The 19,061-nt window shown below is 39.9% G+C and overlaps 1 protein-coding gene across 4 annotated transcripts in view; it reads left to right on the forward strand.

The window, feature by feature from the left end:
* cacna1g (calcium channel, voltage-dependent, T type, alpha 1G subunit) overlaps positions 1 to 19,061 on the forward strand; it is a 92,989-nt gene that overhangs the window by 50,422 nt on the left and 23,506 nt on the right. For all 4 annotated transcript variants that reach the window (XM_076298689.1, XM_076298690.1, XM_076298691.1 and 1 more), the window contains 7 exons: positions 835 to 958; positions 3,371 to 3,439; positions 4,290 to 4,474; positions 10,178 to 10,304; positions 11,317 to 11,442; positions 11,587 to 11,676; positions 12,871 to 13,063. In XM_076298689.1, the coding sequence (XP_076154804.1) occupies positions 835 to 958; positions 3,371 to 3,439; positions 4,290 to 4,474; positions 10,178 to 10,304; positions 11,317 to 11,442; positions 11,587 to 11,676; positions 12,871 to 13,063 (914 nt within the window). The remainder of the gene's footprint in view (positions 1 to 834; positions 959 to 3,370; positions 3,440 to 4,289; positions 4,475 to 10,177; positions 10,305 to 11,316; positions 11,443 to 11,586; positions 11,677 to 12,870; positions 13,064 to 19,061) is intronic.

The raw sequence follows: 19,061 nt of genomic DNA on the forward strand, positions 1-19,061 counted from the left end.
GCTGACAGTGTTTTGTGATAGAACTGTGTCATATGACAATTATTTGTGATTGTCAAAACAAATTCAAATGACTAAACATTTGATGGTCATTTGAATGATAATATGAATTACTTGTGTAAAAAAGGTAGGTGTAGAAATATAAAAGGCATTGTACAAAATCACTGCTAGTCAGTGATATTTGAAACAGTTGAAGCCTCTTGAGTGCTCCTGAATGCATGGCCATACATCAATATTCCCACTGTCAGTATACTTCATTAGGTTTTCCCCATTGCTTTGACATGCGCTATATTGGCTGAGTCTCCAGAGGAAGAGTAAGGTAGCGGAACCCAAGCGGGTTGCTTTGTGTGCGTACACACTGTGTCCTGGACTCTCTCTCCATCTCAACCAAATGCACAAGAGCTGATGGCATAAGAAAACTCAGACAAGAGATGGTTGGCATGGCAACCTTTCAAAAATATGGCTGTTTCAGACACTGCACAGAATAACTAGAGCAGCAACTACTCAGTGTCAAAAATGAATTAATCCATCTACATTAGCTTGACAACTTTAACTTCAACTAATATACTAATACTGTACTATACATGTATTATACATGTCTGGTGGTTTGACAAACTTGTCACATTTTGATTCATACATAGTCTCTTACTTTGTGTGTAGCTGTATTATGCACTGATTTATTGCAGGTGCATTTACGTACTCACTCCGACAACACAGATTGTTAGACAGGCAGTTTTGTGACAGAGATACCAGGCTACTACTTGTAGATATCAGACATTGAATGCATAGTTTTGTGTACTACATGTGAAATACATAATACATGTTTATTTCTGACAGGTTTCGTGTCATTTGCAATAAGATCATCGGCCACAAAATGTTTGACCATGTGGTTCTTCTTATCATCTTCATCAATTGTATCACTATTGCCATGGAAAGGCCCAGGATTGATCCAAGCAGTGCTGTGAGTGCAACACACACACACACACACACACACACACACACACACAGAGAGAGATAGAGAGAGAGAGAGAGCAACAGATGATATACTTTTGGTTTCCATTTACTGTTGAAGAGAAAAACACAAAATTGTGTAGAAAATGAAAATGTTATTTAAGTCCAGTTGAGACCAGTATGATATCTGGCAAAATTATAAATGACCAAATGCATACACAATACAGTAGGTCATGTAGTTGATGATGGGGCTCTGAGCTATGACTAGCACTGAGGAGCAGATCTATGTATGTTACATACTTGCAAGTTTTCATATATACAGTACATACATGCAATGCCTAATCAATCTCTATGCATCTCCTCCCATGTTTTTGCTCTTATTAACGTATATACATGAGTACGAAAAGCACAGCTTTGCATTATTTTCTACTGCAGTGTGTGGTTGTATGTACAGTAGTGCAGTCTGTTTGTATTATTCTACTGTATGCAGTATTGATACATTTATAAGCACATAGCGAGAAGTCTAAAACAGACACTAACATGTTAGTACTTCTGCCTTCGCGTTAACACTCTGTATACATTATCGTTGGTGTTACTGTAATCTTTTATAATCAAAGAATGCAAGCACCCTCTATGTAGGCGTATCTGCAAAAGGAAAAATACAAGCGGAAATGTTCATCCATCATATATTCAAGTTAAAGTGTTGATTTGAGCTTCATCAGAGAATATTTAAAATTAATTGTGAAAAATGGATGTGAAAGTGGATCTCCAGACATCCTGAAGCTCACGGAGGAGGTTTTCACAATTTCACAATCAAATCTTCATGACGTAATATAACATTAGTGGACAGGTTGTTCTCCACTCCACTCCAGCTTTCCAACACATCATGTAAAAATAATGCTGTGGGTGTTTGCAGTCAACAGCTTCTTAAATCATCAGTTGGAAATTTGGGAAATACTGTGTGTGTGTGTGTGTGCGCGTGTGCGTGTGTGTGTGTGTGTGTGTGTGTGTGTGTGTGTGTCTGTGTGTGTCTGTGTGTGTGTGTGTGTGTGTGTGTGTGAGTGAGTGAGTGAATGAGTGAGTGTTTGGTGTCACTTGGAATTCTGCTTGCCATCTGATACCAGCATTATTTATTTATTCACATAATGCGTTTCCTGGATGGGGCTTTCTCTTGAGAGGAAGAATTTTGCTTCCTGTTACTTTTATTTGCTGCTAGGCTAAGTGTGAAAGAAATGATTAAGATCCTCTGTAACAATGGCATGATCAAAAAGTACAGTTGTTCAAGCATTGTGGCAAGTGGCAAGTGTTTTCTTTTCTGTGAAGAAGAAGAAACTACATCAGCTACCACAAACCCTCAGATTGGGTATTAATATTCCATGCATAGAAATATTTTCATTTGGATATCAACAGCCATGGCTACACTTCCCACCTGAGTCACAGTGATGTCTGGGCTCCTATCTGGGAAACCCTGTTCAGTAAGCTAATGAGAGAGGGATGGGTGAAGGAGCTGAGTAGATGAGAAGGTAGATGGAGATCTTAGGGGACGAGATTGGCACATTTCTGGCTGTGTGAGCGATGGGGTATGTGTGTGTGTGTGTGTTGGGGGGGGGGATGCTATGTGCTATGTGCACATGCAGCTGAGAGTATGAACTGAGACCAGTTATCCAGAACATCTGAAATATCATATGTTCTCCCTGTGAAGTCACCATTCCTCAGATGGTTCCCATGAGAGAGAAAGAGAGAGTGAGAAAGAGAGAGCGAGAGAAAGAGAGAGAGAAAGAGACTTGAGGGAGTGAATGAGTGAGTGAGAGCACCCTGACTGTGTGAGACTTCAGAGGTCATGGGAAAGACAGACCCAGGGGTCCTGTAGCTCACACAAATGTAGGAGGAAGAGAGAGAGAGGAAGAGAAGAAGAACAAATAAGCAGAAGACTGTCTGTTGTCTGCATTCCTCTAGTGATGCTTTTTATAGCTGAAAACACAAAAGGTGACACTTGCAAAAGTCTTATGGAAATGTGCACGCATTACAGTCAAGCACACTAGAGTGGGAAATGGATAAGAGTCTTTCTAAAGATGTAAGGTTACTGAGACTTGAGGAATGTAAACAAAGTATAAACACTCAAGAATCTCAGAGTGTTTATCGCCATTGAGAACGTCCGTGTCTGTCAGAATTATTCTGTAATCTATAAACCAGAATAACTAGATTATGTGACAGTCAGAATACATGAATAGCCTTGTATTTAACACAAGACAGTTTACAGAATTTTAGCATTAATAAGAATGCAACCGGAATGCAAACGTGAACATTATGTGTACATACAGACAGTCAAACCTACACATATACATGGAACAAAGGAAACTATGGTTTTGGTCTGGTCCTTGCTCACCAGTCATTTGTCCTTTTCCTCCCTCCCTGCCTGCAGGAGCGCATTTTCCTCAAGATGTCCAACTACATATTCACTGCCATCTTCGTGACCGAGATGACAGTAAAGGTAGGTGACAGAAGTGGTATTTGTACTGGTGGGTGTGATGAGGTCCTACTGACAGCAAGTTAACAGACACAGTTCATCTCCTGACTGGGGCTCAAATGTGGGCCACCTCCGTAGCTCTCTGTGTTTTTGAGCAAGTTGTGACTCAACGCACGAATGAAACACAAGATGACTGCTCCATAGACCTATTATGCTGTGTAGGTGTGGAGCAATCTCGACCTTTATATGTTTATAGTGCTGTGTTTGCTACTGCATAGAGATTAGTTATTGAAATGAATTAAACAATGCTACGATGGCCTTTGGAATGGAGACACACGCAAAGGGATTTTATGTGTGGACAGAAAAGTTCACCAACAATAGTCTGGAAGGTCTAGGGCTTCTGTGATCAAATTCCTGCTTTATGCCAGGTCACACCTACTCGGAAGATCTTCAAATGGAAATCATGGCTGAGAATAATGATACTCACAGGAGGTTAATTAAGGAGACTGACAAAATAAAGGGGCAAAAAGTGTTCCAGAGGCTGGAAGACTCAGATAGGGGCACAGAGTGTCTGGCTTCCCATCCACATGACATGCCTTTGTTCCATTGAGGTTTGATCATTTGTGGTTGATGTATTTGGGACAAGTAGAAACATCATTAAGCCTGTATTGTTCTCTGTTCCTCTAAAATATTTCTGCCGGATCTGAAATGTATTTCTGGAACAGATTTCCTTCCAAAATACGCAAGATTTATGAAAATATTTTTGTAGATGCTTCATATGAATTATTAAACATTAAAGGTTTGTTTCTAGATCTGTTGAATGCTAATCAACCATTATGATAGTAGGCATCTGCCTTGTTTTTTCTGTCTTTAGGTCGTTGCATTGGGCTGGTGCTTTGGAGAGAAAACCTACCTGAAGAGCACGTGGAACATTCTGGATGGATTGCTGGTGATGATCTCCGTTATTGACATACTTGTGACCCTGATCTCCAACAGTGGGACCAAGATCTTAGGGATGTTGCGGGTCTTGAGGTTGCTAAGGACTCTCCGTCCTCTCAGGTACGCTGTCCGTCCCTCACAGTAACACTGTCTGCACACCATCACTAAAAGGCCACAACATGGCTGAGTGAAAGTGAAAAATGTATAGACAAAAATCACCAAAGACAAATATGCACACTGATGTGTGCTGATTGGTTATAAGATAATAAGACATCAATGGTGGATAGGAAAGTAATCCCAAAGTGAGATTAGAATCTACACGTTACAACTCCACTGTGTACAATTTTGGCAAAAACTATGGTTTCATAGAGAGAGGAGAGCAATATTTGTAAAAAGTGGTAACACATAAAATAATGGCATTCGGTGCAATTTTCTATCCATAATTGAAAAGGCATATCTCAGCAACGAAATCAAATATCAGTCTGACATTTTCATATGATAGTCATTAGGACATAGGGGTCTGTTTGGCCAAAAATGAGCACATGGTGACATGGTGTTGATTCCAATCATTTTGTGTTGAATTGCTATGGAATATCCCCTACTGTAGGTTTGTGAGGTCCAGCATGTTAGTAAATTTTCGATTATTTCATCAGTGCAAAATTATTATATCAGATAGTCTCATCAGAATGCAAAATATCCAGATGTGTCTATCAGAAAGACTGCATTGCACTGGCTCAGTGTGGTGTAAAGATAAGCAGCTTCAGTCACAGTAGCTGCCATCCCGCCAGTGCTTGATGGTTCAGCCCCTTGTGTGTCAGGGCCATTGTTTTAGTTCACCGCATCCCTGGCAAGGAGCACCGCCCTAGGAGAAGCAAAGCACTGTGAATTAAACATGAGTCAGTATTGGCTCCCTTTCTCCTCTGGTGTTAGACTGCCTCCAGCTTTAAGAGTCGACCGCTCGACCGCGGAGAAAACCAAATGGCACAACCTCTCCTACTTTTGGAGATTCAACAATCTGCGTGACACCATATACATCATTGGGTACGTTGGCCGAAAAATGGCCATTCTGTTCAACTGAGATACATAAAGGGACAGATGTAGAGCTATAAAGCTGCCAGGCAGCTACAGCCAAGTTCTTTAGCAAAGGAGGTGCTGCAGAGGTGGGTTATGAACGTGCATTTATGCCACTGACAGCCTCATCCTCCAGAGCCCACAGGATGCTGTGGCATACATCTCTCTCTCTCTCTCTCTCTCTCTCTCTCTCTCTCTCTCTTTCTCTCTCTCTCTCTCTCACGCTGTCTCTCATGCATCTGTTGCTATATCACTTATGTGTGGCCTCGTTATGTGCTGTGGACTTGACCCCAAAGCTGTCCAAGTACCTTGTGTGTGTGTGTGTGTGTGTGTGTGTGTATGTGTGTGTGTGTGTGTGTGTGTGTGTGTGTGTGTGTTTATGAAAGTGCTGTATACCCCTCAATAGAAATGTTAATCATGTTGTTTTGCAAGAACAGGGAACACAGTGTTTGTGATTATGTGGATGTGCTGACAGAATGATGTATAGAGTTTATGAAGGAAAGAGAGAGTATGTTAAGACTCCATTTATCACCTCACTGACCCCCCAGGTTGAGCTGTGGTTTCAGAAGTGCAAAACTTACAAAATAGTATGCAATCTATCAAATGTCATGATTTCCTGCTGTTGTATAATTGATGTATTTACTTATTAATGTTCCTTCATGCTTGCCTTTGTGCCCCAGAGCAGTGGTCCATTGACCATTTTGGCAGCTGAGGGTCTAAATATCTTTTACTCGTACATTACCATTGTGCATATAGTTATCCAAATTCTTTGAGTTATTGAATATGTTTTCAGTATCTCTAATACACAGTAGCTGCACACAGCAGGCCAGTGTTATTTGCGGAGCTGAATGGCTAGTTTTGTGAACATTGGGTTGTAGCTTGTTACTACTGTTGGACAGAGGTGCCATTTTTGTTTTAACAATGTTTGGCTCATGACCGGGACCAGGACCTTTGAATCTATGGATATCTTTCTGACATAACTGAAGTAATGTAACGTTAGCCATGCTAGGTCTGCAGTGGGAACCATAGGCCAATTTTCAAGACAGTTTAATAAAGACTGCTGCTCATAATATGTCATAAACATTTCCCAACTTGTATGTGTTGTTAAGTCGTAACAACTGTTTCAGCTAACTAGGTACAAGGCCAAGTTTAAACAACAAGATGTAAAAATTACTTGCCGTCAATTTCCCATGTGTTGGTACACCTTTATGGTAATTTTTCAACGTGCAGAGGGTGCACAACAAGATCATTTATTGCGTGACGATGTTCATGCATGCTAAGAAGAAACTTATGGTCAGTGTAACCAGTGTACCTATAGCAATCAACAGAAGCAAAGTGAATGGACATAACACTCTTTCAATTAAAATGTATTTTAGTACCAGTGATGAATTATTATTCATGAGCAAACTACTGGACTTTCAGATGCTAGTTGGCGATCTCTCCAGAAAAAAAAGCCAAATTGACAATATTGACACCACAAGCATTGAAAGGTTTGGTTACAAAAGACACACATGATTAAACATTAAATCCTTTGTGTTGGTAGCTAGGCAGCTTTACACCTAAATAAACCAGCTACTTAAATAAACCAACTGCTCAATAGGGATCACACCTTGCCAGTTCATGGTGCATGATGAAAAAAAAGAAAAAAAGTGTGTGGTGCTGTTCACTGGTAGATCCTGGAAATTGCATGTTTCAGTGTGAAGGGGTAAACAGATTATTCATACAGCAGATTCTGATTAGGATTGTATGGATAGTTTTAACCTGGTAAAACTGCAAACTTCCCTGAGAAATACAGAGTATGGCATGTGAGCATGACCACATTTTGTGAGTCACTCTGAATAAGTTGGCAGCCTTCTAAATGCAGCCTAGGGAGCAGTATTTCTATGCCACCTATGATGAACCTTTTAAACATGTAATGCACGTTTTATGGTGAAGAAAATTGTTCCCACAGCATATGACAGTAAGCGTTTATACCTTTGTATTTACTTATAACCATTTTAAAGAAATAATAAAGACTCATCTCTCTCTCTCTCTCTCTCTCTCTCTCTCTCTCCTCTCTCCCCCTCTCTCCCCCTTAATTACACTGACAGTCAGACACGTACACAAAGGTATTTGTAATAAGTGTTGTCATGTAGAACACACAAGAAGGCATCCCATCATGAACACCACACACAGCACATTAAGAGAAAATAGACAACAATCCCTCAGTATTACTGCCCCCTATTGGCTAAAACATGGACTCACAGTGTAACCTCCTCCCAGTCCTTAACAGATGTTATAGAGAGACGGAGTCATCTCAGAAGTATCATCTCTTCTGTTGGTCAGTGTGCTGTTGGAGGGAGGCAAGCCTGCAAACCTGGTGAACTTCACTTGTGCTAGTTGTCTACACTGTGCAAATAAGCCAATGAGCAAATAAAGAGTGTGTACAGCAGCAGATGCGGTGCAGTGTGCCTGGTCGTGTAGCGGTGTGACCGGTGTGACACAGTGGCCATTGTGTCCCTAACCCATTTACTCCTAAAATGCCTGCTAAAAACGCCTATAGAATCCTATGGCATTCTAGACTAAATAACCTTATTTCCTGAGGGTTTTCTGAAAACATACTAAAAATTGTCAACGTCTACCAAAATTTAATATCTAAGCCTCTGTAGCACCTAGAAACATGAAATAAAAAGCATGCTGCGCTACGCAGCATCCAGCGGGAGGGTCAATGTTGCGCTACGCAGCATCCAGCGGGAGGGTCAATGTTGCGCTACGCAGCATCCAGCGGGAGGGTCAATGTTGCGCTACGCAGCATCCAGCGGGAGGGTCAATGTTGCATCATGCAGCATCCAGCGCGAATAGAGACTTTCTAATGAGGAGACACAGCACTCAAAAAATCCCCCATACAAATGCATGGGGCTAGTTTGTAACCGTTACTACTAGGGCTGTCAAAATAACTGATTAATTTTGAGAATTAAATTAATTTGAGAAAAAAAACCTGATTAAAAAAATTAGTGCAGATTAATCGATTCCGTATGACCTTTGACCCTGAGCCGTTCTAGTCAGTAAAAATTAGACCTTAAAATGAAGGAGAGAGAAGAAAACGTGCTGCCTGGATCATTGATTGGAACATTTATTTTTTAAAAACGGCCTGATGGTGTTGATAAAAATAAAGTGTTGAAAATAAAGTCCTCTGCAATGTCTGCAGCAAGGAATTTGCATATCACCGGAGTTCATCAACTCTATAGTCGCACATCAATGCAAAGAAATAAGTGTTGACATTGAGTGTTAATTTATTTTCATTGTGTCCCCTAGGTTATATCTGAAGCACTTTTGAATTTATTTTCTCAGCATATTAGGTCTTATCATAGATTATTATGGCCATTATTTGAACAGTGAAAATAATAATAAAAGAGTTTTTGAACTTTAATGTCACTAATGCTGATTATTCAATGATTCATTTGAATTTAAATATTTAAAATACTTTCACAGCAAAAATTATATATGCGATTAATTTAGATTAATTAATCACAGAGTATGTAATTAATTCGATTATTTTTTTTAATCGATTGACAGCCCTAGTTACTACATATATCATACCCCTTCCTCGGCAAAACGTTGACATGTGAATACATTGAGCCAATCATGTGGTGTGTTGTGAAGACATCGTGACAATCATCATGTGTTGTGATCTCGCTGCTGGAGCAAGATTGGTGTCGTGAAGCATTGCGCACGCGCATTTCTGCCGAAATGGATGCCCGACGAGTGCCCAAAATGCGTTGCCATATGGCCGCCGAGTGGAGGACTTGCCTAAAAGGGATTTGCTTAATCTCACAGTGTCTCTCTGTCTTTTCTCTGTCGTTTCCTCCTCCTTCTGATCCAGCCATAGTCACCTTTGACATCACACAATGACATAATCCAGTATCATGGCATACAAGATGCCAAAAGTTGGGATGATATACAAACTGAAAATGGTCAGACTGCTGGATATGTCAAAAATAATGAGTTCGGCAATGAGGAGGAGAATCCATTTATGTGAGAGAAACATGGTCCAACTACACAGCGGCTCAGTGGGTTTACAGGGTTAATTACAACGGTCTATTTCCCTGTAATTAGCTTGCTAATTATCCAGAGAGACAGAGCCTCTAAATCTACACCAATCCAGGGTGAAGAACTGTCCATCATGCAGCATAGATTTCATTCATAGCTAACATTGTACAGTTTAACTGTACAGTAATTAATCGTACAGTTTTCCTCCTGTTCACTCAGTATAGTAAAGTTCATTTTTTTTGCAGCAGTGGCCAACTGGTTAGCGCTTCGGACTTGTAACCGGAAGGTTGCCGGTTCGAACCCCGACCAGTAGGTACGGCTGAAGTGCCCTTGAGCAAGGCACCTAACCCCTCACTGCTCCCCGAGCGCCGCTGTTGTTGCAGGCAGCTCACTGTGCCGGGATTAGTGTGTGCTTCACCTCACTGTGTGCTCACTGTGTGCTGAGTGTGTTTCACTAATTTATGGATTGGGATAAATGCAGAGACCAAATTTCCCTCACAGGATCAAAAGAGTACCGGTATATATACTTATACTTTGTTTACTTTCTACCGTATATTCCATCTTGTGTAATAGACTTAAGTATACTTTCCTCTTAATGTATACAAGGTTTCCACTGTGTGTACATTGCATAATACTATGTACTAGTGAATTTCTCTGGCATCAGCCTCAGTCAGTCCAAGTGAAATGTCCAGTCTCTATACAATGCTCTTTCTCCATGTCCAGAGTGATCAGCCGAGCTCCGGGCCTCAAATTGGTGGTGGAGACGCTGATGTCATCTCTTAAGCCAATTGGGAATATTGTAGTTATCTGCTGTGCCTTCTTCATCATCTTTGGAATCCTGGGTGTTCAGGTGAGACCATACAGTTCAATATTTCCTCCTGATACATTTGTATCCAGCTCCTCATCACTGACAAGACACACTTTTAACAGTAAAGGTGTCAATTTATGACTTGAAAATGATCCGCTAAGGGTGGGTGGATATTGGTGACCTATTACCTAAGGTATTTTCAGCAGTGCATAGGCCTGCATTTAGACTTTAAATGGTGTCAGTGTTATGTTTTGAGTGCTGGGTCCCAAAACCAAAACTCTTCATATGAAAGTCTCAGCTTGTCTCAGCTGGTTGAAATGATTGCAAGATCTGACACTGTATATGACTTCACTTGCTTTTTAAATCTTTACAATATTTCTGAAATGCATCCCTGAATGAACTGGCATCTCAATAACATTCGGGGTCCAAGTCCTTTCCCAGACATGGAAAGGCCCGAGGAAGGGCTTGGGCCCCGACATGTTACAAGGGAGTCATTAAAACAAATTAGGAGCAAGATTTGGTGTGTGGACTCTAGCTGCTAGACAGCTGAAAGGCATAGAGTTCACCTGCTCTGGATGATTTTCACATCTCAATAAATTCCCTTTCATCACTAATTTATCAACTCTATGTTGTGATGAACACTTAAAACAAGTATATTTTTTATGTAAATGGATTTACCCATTACAAATGAATTCCCCTGTTGACCTTTTATCTATTAGCCAAGCCCAAATATTTCAGTCTATAGAATAGGATTCTAACAAGGAGTAGCACTACTACAGGAATACTTGAGTCTCAAGAGAGTTATTTGCATTGGGGAGTCCTGAGCTTATACTATGATGATGTACAGTATGCCCTGCAATAAATCATGCCTTATTTTTCACAACTCCCCGAAGCCCATGAGACCTTGGGGGAATCCAACACTTACTCATCTGAAACACAATTTGAAGAAAAAGGCTCAGCTCAGTCGCCTGAAAGAGCAAAGCAGGTGACCTGTATTGTAACTGAAAACATGACAGTGACTTTCATGAACTGTACTGATTTAATCACTCCACAGCTATTCAAGGGAAAATTCTTTGTGTGTCATGGTGAGGACACAAGGAACATTACCAACAAATCGGACTGCCTCAATGCCGACTACAAGTGGGTCCGACACAAGTACAACTTTGACAACCTTGGACAGGTAAGATCTGAAATAGACAATGATAAATAGAAGAAGAAATGTAGAATTTCAGCTCCAAGCACAATGTGTTCATTTCCATCAGTGGTAGTGTGTTTGATTGATTGGAATGTCTTTGTCTGTCCTAACATGGTCTCTCCCTTACAGGCCTTGATGTCTCTCTTCGTCCTGGCTTCCAAGGATGGCTGGGTGGATATTATGTATGATGGACTGGATGCTGTAGGGGTGGATCAACAGGTAATTGTATACAGTAACGCCACACCATACATCTAAACATCCAGGTTAAATGCACAGAAAAATTGCCACCTCTTTGACTCAATCAGGAGACGAATACTCAAATTACAGTCAAAGTAAAAAGAAATATGAACAACAAAATGTAAATAATCTGTCACAAATAAACCATATTAAACTATGTAGTGATGCAATTGATTCAATTGGTATGTTAGTACATACTTACCTGTTTCTTAGCAGTAGAAACCTCTTCCAGTCATTGCTCTGTCCATGCAAATTTTGGGTACAAATTGAGGGTCATGAAATGTACAGGGCGCAGAAATGGGAAGGCCGTGTGTTTTTCTATAGCCCTGAGCAAACGGCTTTCAGTTTATCTGCTCACACATAAGCTCCTTACTGTCCATCCACATACACAACACACTACACTGCACACATACACACTAACTCTTCCTCTGAAGTGGCAAATTATTATTCTTAAATGTGAATTCAAATTCATATTTCAAGTACCTCTGATAGTGGCCTTACAGGCGGTGCTGTGGCACAACTGGTTACTGGTACCATATTCAGGTCCATGTGCCAACGGGGACCCAGGTTTGAGTCCGGCCTGGGTCATTTCCCGATCCCACCCCCTCTCTCTCCCACTCACTTCCTGTCACTCTTTCAATAGTCCTGTCAGATTAAAGGCATAATAGCCCCCCAAAAATATTTTAAAATAGTGTCCTTACAATGTTTTATTTTGCTATAGTATTTTGCAAGTTTTACTTTTTCAGCGTTTGCATTTAAGACTGTGAGCTGACATGAGTTGAGGCTGAGAACAGTGGTGAATAGTACTACTCATTGATATTGTACACCAAGAATATCATGAGATATTGTGGTATAGTTCTAATCATTAGAAGCAGGAAATCAATGAAATTGGCACCTACAGTGTGTACTCGAATGGTCAAAAGAAACGTTGAATTCCATTTATGACAAATATTTTGAAACAGGAAATTTGATTCCTATATGGATATTCTGTAATGATGAGAGAATGTATTATTGTATTATCATGTATTATTTAGTGTCCCAAGAAATGTACCATGTACGAAAATACATAGACCCTATCTTTTTTCTCTCTCCCTCTCTTTATATGTGTGTGCATGCATGTGTATATGCTTGTGTGTGTGTGTATGTGTGTGTGTGTGTGTGTGTCCATGCCTACAGCCCGTAATGAACTACAACCCCTGGATGCTGCTCTACTTCATCTCGTTCCTGCTGATTGTGTCCTTCTTTGTGCTGAACATGTTTGTGGGGGTGGTAGTGGAGAACTTCCATAAGTGCCGGCGGCACCAGGAAGCTGAGGAGGCGAAGATCCGCGAGGAGAAGCGTCTGAAGCGGATGGAGAAAAAGAGACGGAGTAAGGAGAAGGAGCTGGCTGGTCGGTAGTCTTTCCACTTCTTTCTGAGTCCTGCTTGAAACCTGCCCTCCGTTTCCTTGATTAAGTACTGCGCTAAATTCCTTGCTAATGCTGAGTTTGAATAGCCCCTTGTCCCCTCGCCCGGCGACAGTGTTACGCTACAGTTGGAGTGTGGGGCTTGGCCCCTTAGCTTGCGCTAGACCCTCGCTGAATGCCTGGGAATGTTCCTAGAGCATGCCCCATGGCTTGCATGATAGTTTGCTTCATGAGGCAGACAGGAGGAGGAACAGGTGACACTAAGTCCCTTTCTCGTCCTCTCTTGCATGCAGGGTAGTCTGTCTATAGAGATAGGCTAAAGTTTACAGTACTGTAGATGCTCTGTTTTAGCAATGCTACTGCCTGCTTACAATGTGAAGGCTCGCTGACCTGTTACATTTTTACTATGTCAATCCACTGTCCCCTACAATAATAACGGAGTTTATTCTCCTAACGGCCAATTCATTAATAAGAACGGCAGCATTTTTAAACAGACTGCTCTCATTCTCCACTGAATGTGTGTCTTAAACTAATAATGGTAGTTGACAGTGAATGACAGAGAAATATACATTGCCAGTTAAAAGTCTCTGAACACTTGGAACTCTTCTGTTTTATATTACTTTGAGTACATTTAGCCTTTACATATGAACCAAGAAAGGTGCATAATGGTTCTTAATTAAGGAAATGTATTAAATACTCAAGTTCTGTTGTCAAAAACATTTAAGCAGGTCATGTTATTACTTTCAACTTCTCTGCCTTCATTGTTCTTCAAATGATTCTGACAGTACTTGGGTATATGCTTGAGGATATTAGCTTTCTACCCAGTAACTTCTACATCTATGGGTAGTGGATGTTTGCATTGATGACATAGATAATTTATGAAGTAAGCAATGATAATTTAAAAGATTCAGACCTATAATTGACTTTCCACTTTCTAAATATCTGTCGATGAGGAAATCCATATTTTACAAGAATTACAAAATTGGAATCTACTTGATCAACATCCAAGCCATTACTCACTATTGTCCCCGGATTAAGAGTAGTACTTAGAACAAAACGTGATTGTACTGTAGAACTTAAATCCACAGATTCCAGTTCCTTAATGACATTTCAGATCATGCACAGGACAATTTGTGTATGAACTGTATGAAGCTCAATTAAGTCCTTAATATCTGTTCAATATCTTTTGACTGGCAATGAATGTGTGCTTGTTTTTTAAAAATACAAATGTTGTTTTTCCCCCACGGTGGAATCCTAAATGTACTCTCCGATTTTCCAAGAACCTCATCATCAGTGTTAAGGGTGTATGTATTACATTACCCATGAAATTTGTATTTAAACCAGAGCTTTTTTGGTAATCAACTTGTCTAATACTATTTTTCATCTCACTCTTTAACCAAGGCTACATTGTATTATTTTTAAATACATCTCTTTTCCTGTCATCAGACTTATTTTTTAAACTTTTTTGTGGAGAATCCCATGGTGTCGTCACACAGATGTTGGTCTGTCTCAGCAAAACATTTGGTTGTTAGGTATTTTTTCGCCTCAGCATACACAAATCACACATCAGTGGAGATTAGCATATTTTTCCTTGCTTTCAGAGTAATTTTAGCTTTCACAATTGAGTGCAGGGAATTGAGTGAGGTATCTTTCCTTGGTCAAAAGGAGACATCAATATTGTGGAGGTTGTGGTATAAGATATAGGGGAAAATAAAATCTGGACTCAGATTGACTGGAAATACGAATCCAGGGGGTATTTTCATAAACTCCTGTTACGTACATTCTCAGTACCTCTCATCAATATTTGATGGTGGTTTCGTTCTTCTAGATGTAATGCTGACGGGTTTCAGTCGGTCGGGCTTGGACGTCAAAGCGAAAGGTATTGAGTATGTTTGGCATGTTTGTGTGTTCTTCACCATGGGGTCGTGTGGGGTGAAAACAACTGGATGTTGGGAAAACACTCATGGGAAGGGATGGCACATCATTCTGAGTGGTTCCTCCGACTCACTTCATCAGATGTTCATCTATAGCTCAAAGTGAGAGACGTTTCTCTGTGGTGTGCGTTGTCTGTCTGGTGCTCCACTAATCATTCTCGCGTCCACAAGCACCACTCTCAATCTCCAGTGAACCTCTTTAAGGTCAGTTTAAGTGTATAGGTGACACTCTCAGATGACTCTTGTTTGACTCTTTCACCACATGACTGTAATCTGTAATCCATTGTCTGTTTATCAGTCTGTGATTCCCGTGTAGTATAATTGGATTTGTACTTGTTCTGCCACCCAAACCAAAAAGATATTTTTATGTTGGCGATGGATTCATTGGTGGTCATTCATTCACACAGTGATTACCATAATCAACAAACCAAGGTATTGCCAACTTAAACATTATCAATAAGTCTACTTTTTCCTGCTCAGATATACAAAGGAGAGGTGTTTCAACTTGGTTGGTAGGCTTGAAGAGTGGCATCATGAATTTACAGTAGCCTAAATGTATCCTGTTGCATAAGATAAACTATACATATTTGACACATACAGCACATTAAGTAATACTGCTTTTTTGCTAACACAAACATATCAATTATAGATTACAAAAAACAATAATTGGACAAAATGCTAATGAATGTTTGAATTTCAAAGTGCAATATGGCAATATTGCTAGGTGTTCTGCCATCATCATACTGCATTAGGCAGTCCTGTAGTAATGTCAGCTAATTAGTGTGTGTCTCACCAGACAGTCAGTGGGAATGAGACTGACAGATTAAGGGAATGAAATTGTAGAGCACTGAATAACCTCTGCATTTTGCATTCAAAGATAGTGTGGTTGCTTATGTAATCTGACATTCAGGAACATCCCCTCCTCCTCCTCCTCCTCCTCCTGCAAGTGTTCTTTATGTAACTTCACCAAAGTGACATCTCTGGAAAGGAAAAGAGCAGATGGCTTCAACTTTTCAGAAACAGACAGTTTTTCTCACTGATATAGGCAATAGTATAATTTTACACCTTTCTGCTCAAAATATTTCTTTAGGCATTTTTTCAGGTTCTACATCAAGTCTTATTAAAGTTTTAGACGTTTTAGTTTGTAGGAGCCTGCACGCAATTTCTATCATTTTAATGTAATTGCTGCTGATAATGGAGCTAGGCTGCAATGGTTAAGACTGCCTGAAGAGCATGTTTATGTTAATACCTAATTCTTTACATAAAGATTTACTTTACTTGCACAAGGTTATGCCTGATCCAGTAGTCTCTACCAATTATGTCTTCAGTTCAGACTTTATGAAATAGACATGCATTTGACAAAATTGTTTGTAGCCTATAATTTATGCGGACCTTTAAATATGGATACTTTAAATGGGAGAACATATATGAATGGCTAATTGTGTTTATGCATTTGAACAAGAGACTGTTAGCCTTGTAAAGTGAGCTTTCACAAGAAGCAGTCATCGCAATGTGTACCTCGTGTGTCCAGATGGTAAAACCCATCAGCACAGTTTAAACTAGAAGGTCCGTGTACAGGAAGTTAATCCAAAGCCCAGTTATCGCCATGGAAACCTCCCTGATCTCTGATGTGTTTGCGAGACTCCTGATTTGTGCAGTTGCTTCAGGTTTCAGGTGTTTTTCAGTTGTCTATTTGACTTCCGGTCTGAATATTGTTACAGATTGAATTTCATTGGAATCAATGGCAGAGGTTTAGTCTGGAAGCATTTTTAAGTGTGTACTATGTATGTAAAGAGGAAAGGTTTTTGTATGCCTTAGTTCTGTTTTTGGGCGAATCGTACTCACACAAAAACATATAGTTATGTCATGTCAGAAATTAAGTCAGTGCCAATTGATTTATTTATGCCTATGCTTCATGCCCACACCTTGCTCGTAGTGTCAATTCTCAACTATAGATACTTCTGTTCATAATAAAAAAAACAATAATGTAAGACTCTGATTTGTTGCATAGTTAACCAAAGGGTTAATTAAGCATTTTAAAGAACTTTGTTGTTTTGCCATGGAAAAAGCAGTTTATACGGTATAGTTTCTTTAATGTGTATAGTTAACATAAAAGCCTCGATGACTTCCAGTGGATTGAACAGAATATCAGAACGCTTTTGTTATTTTGATGTTGCAGAGCCATATGTCACTTCGAGCTCCACAGTCACCTGCCTTTGCCATTCATTTCAAGCAACTCATTACGATCAACTCTGACTCAGAAAGAAGTGTGTTATGTCTACTTGGCCTGTTGTGTGTGTGGCATTATGTAGATATTGTCTCTGTGTGTGTGCCTGCATATGTGCTTGCCTGTCTGTTTCTGTGTGTGTGTGTGTGTGTGTGTGTGTGTGTGAGAGAGAGAGAGAGAGAGAGAGAGAGAGAGAGTATGTGTGTGTGTTAATTTTCTGGTCAGGTTTTCACCAGTGTACATCTGTCACAGGTTTTGTACCCATTCTTTATATTTGTATGCTATTTCTTGTCTTTGTTTGAAATGTCATAATTCTCTTTAGTTTTCCCTCTCTCTGTCTGAATTCATCATTTCGCCCAGATGCTCCTCCTCCCAGCTCTGCTCAGCTCAGTTTTGTGTTCTTCTGTATTTTATGTGTTGTCGCTTCCCAACATTGCATTTATTTGACAGGTTTGCAGAGCAATTAGGATATTCAGCACATTTGTCGTTTCATCTCAAATATGGACTAAGTGTGTGGTGACCAGCATACACTGACCCCTTTAAGTCAAACAATTAGTCTTGGACAGTGGTGGCTAAACAACCGCATACTTACTTTTTCCATTTTTTTGCTATTTAATGTATGTCAGCCCACAGAAACCAGTCATTTTTTAATTCTGTTTGGCACAAAAACAGACAATGCATTTTTCATCAACCATTTAATGGTTCCAAAATATCTCAGTAAAAAGACTGTAGACTCTCAACTGTGAGTGCCAAATTTTTTTTTTGTATCCACTATGGGATGTTAATTTGTCTGTACCATTGCACTAGCTCCTTTTTGCAGGGTGGCTGGAGAAAACTCAATTATATCAAATATTGATCAAGTGTCAATTTAATCCGATTTTGATGAGAGTGCTACCTGATTGGCAGCCACCCTGCAATAAGGAAATGTATGTACTGGCTATCGACTTGCTGTGCCATACCATATTAAACCATACCATATCATAGGCTTAATTAATATAAATGCATCACATTTTGTTAACTTTCTACCATCCATTCTCAACAGTTTTTAGAATGCAAAAATGTCATGTTTTCCTCTCATCCAAGGCAAATATTATTAATGTAGCTTATGGAAATAGGAGTGTAGAAAGTGAGGAATTAATGGCAGCATACAAATTAATGATTGTGATCATATTAGAGGAGAAGTTGGTAGTTAGGCTGGAACTCCAAATGTTTGTGTCTGTGTGATACCTTGTAAGCAATGAGTAGTACAACTTTGGACACGAGGAGGAAGCAACACCTTGCAATTAAGTAAGAGAGGATTCTAAAGTAAGAGAGGATTCTAATTAGGTATTTTTATAGATGTTCTTGTTATGTACATGTAGACAATGTAATAATATAAAATAGTTCTAGCATTATACAGTAAGTTATGAATAACAGAGAAAGGAGGAAGGAGAGGTTGTATAAAGTGACACATGAGATGTCCTTGGCAATCTTGGCCTATGCCAGCATAACTAAAGAATGGTGCGTGCTGATCCAACACTATCACAAGGATGTTCTGAAGCTTTTTATACCAACTACAACTGCCAGGCCAGCTGCAGAGAGGCAACAGCAAAGGCATCCCTTTCCCAAGCCTCTGCCATGAATGCAGGAGCTCCACACATGATTCCTCACTATGGAGAATAATTAAGAGCGAAGTTCAGACAAATATCATTGTCAATGATCTGATCATCAGCAAAGTGTTTTACAATGTAACTATACCAGTATCATTACCTGTATTACCTGTGATAGTTCCAGTATGCTCCCAGTGTTTTAAACGCACACA

Source organism: Alosa pseudoharengus, unplaced genomic scaffold, assembly GCF_046254945.1.
Source record: "Alosa pseudoharengus isolate Yale_2024_CS ecotype anadromous, Long Island Sound unplaced genomic scaffold, YU_APseudo_1.1 YU_APseudo_1.1_scf_21, whole genome shotgun sequence".
Lineage (NCBI taxonomy): Eukaryota > Metazoa > Chordata > Actinopteri > Clupeiformes > Clupeidae > Alosa > Alosa pseudoharengus.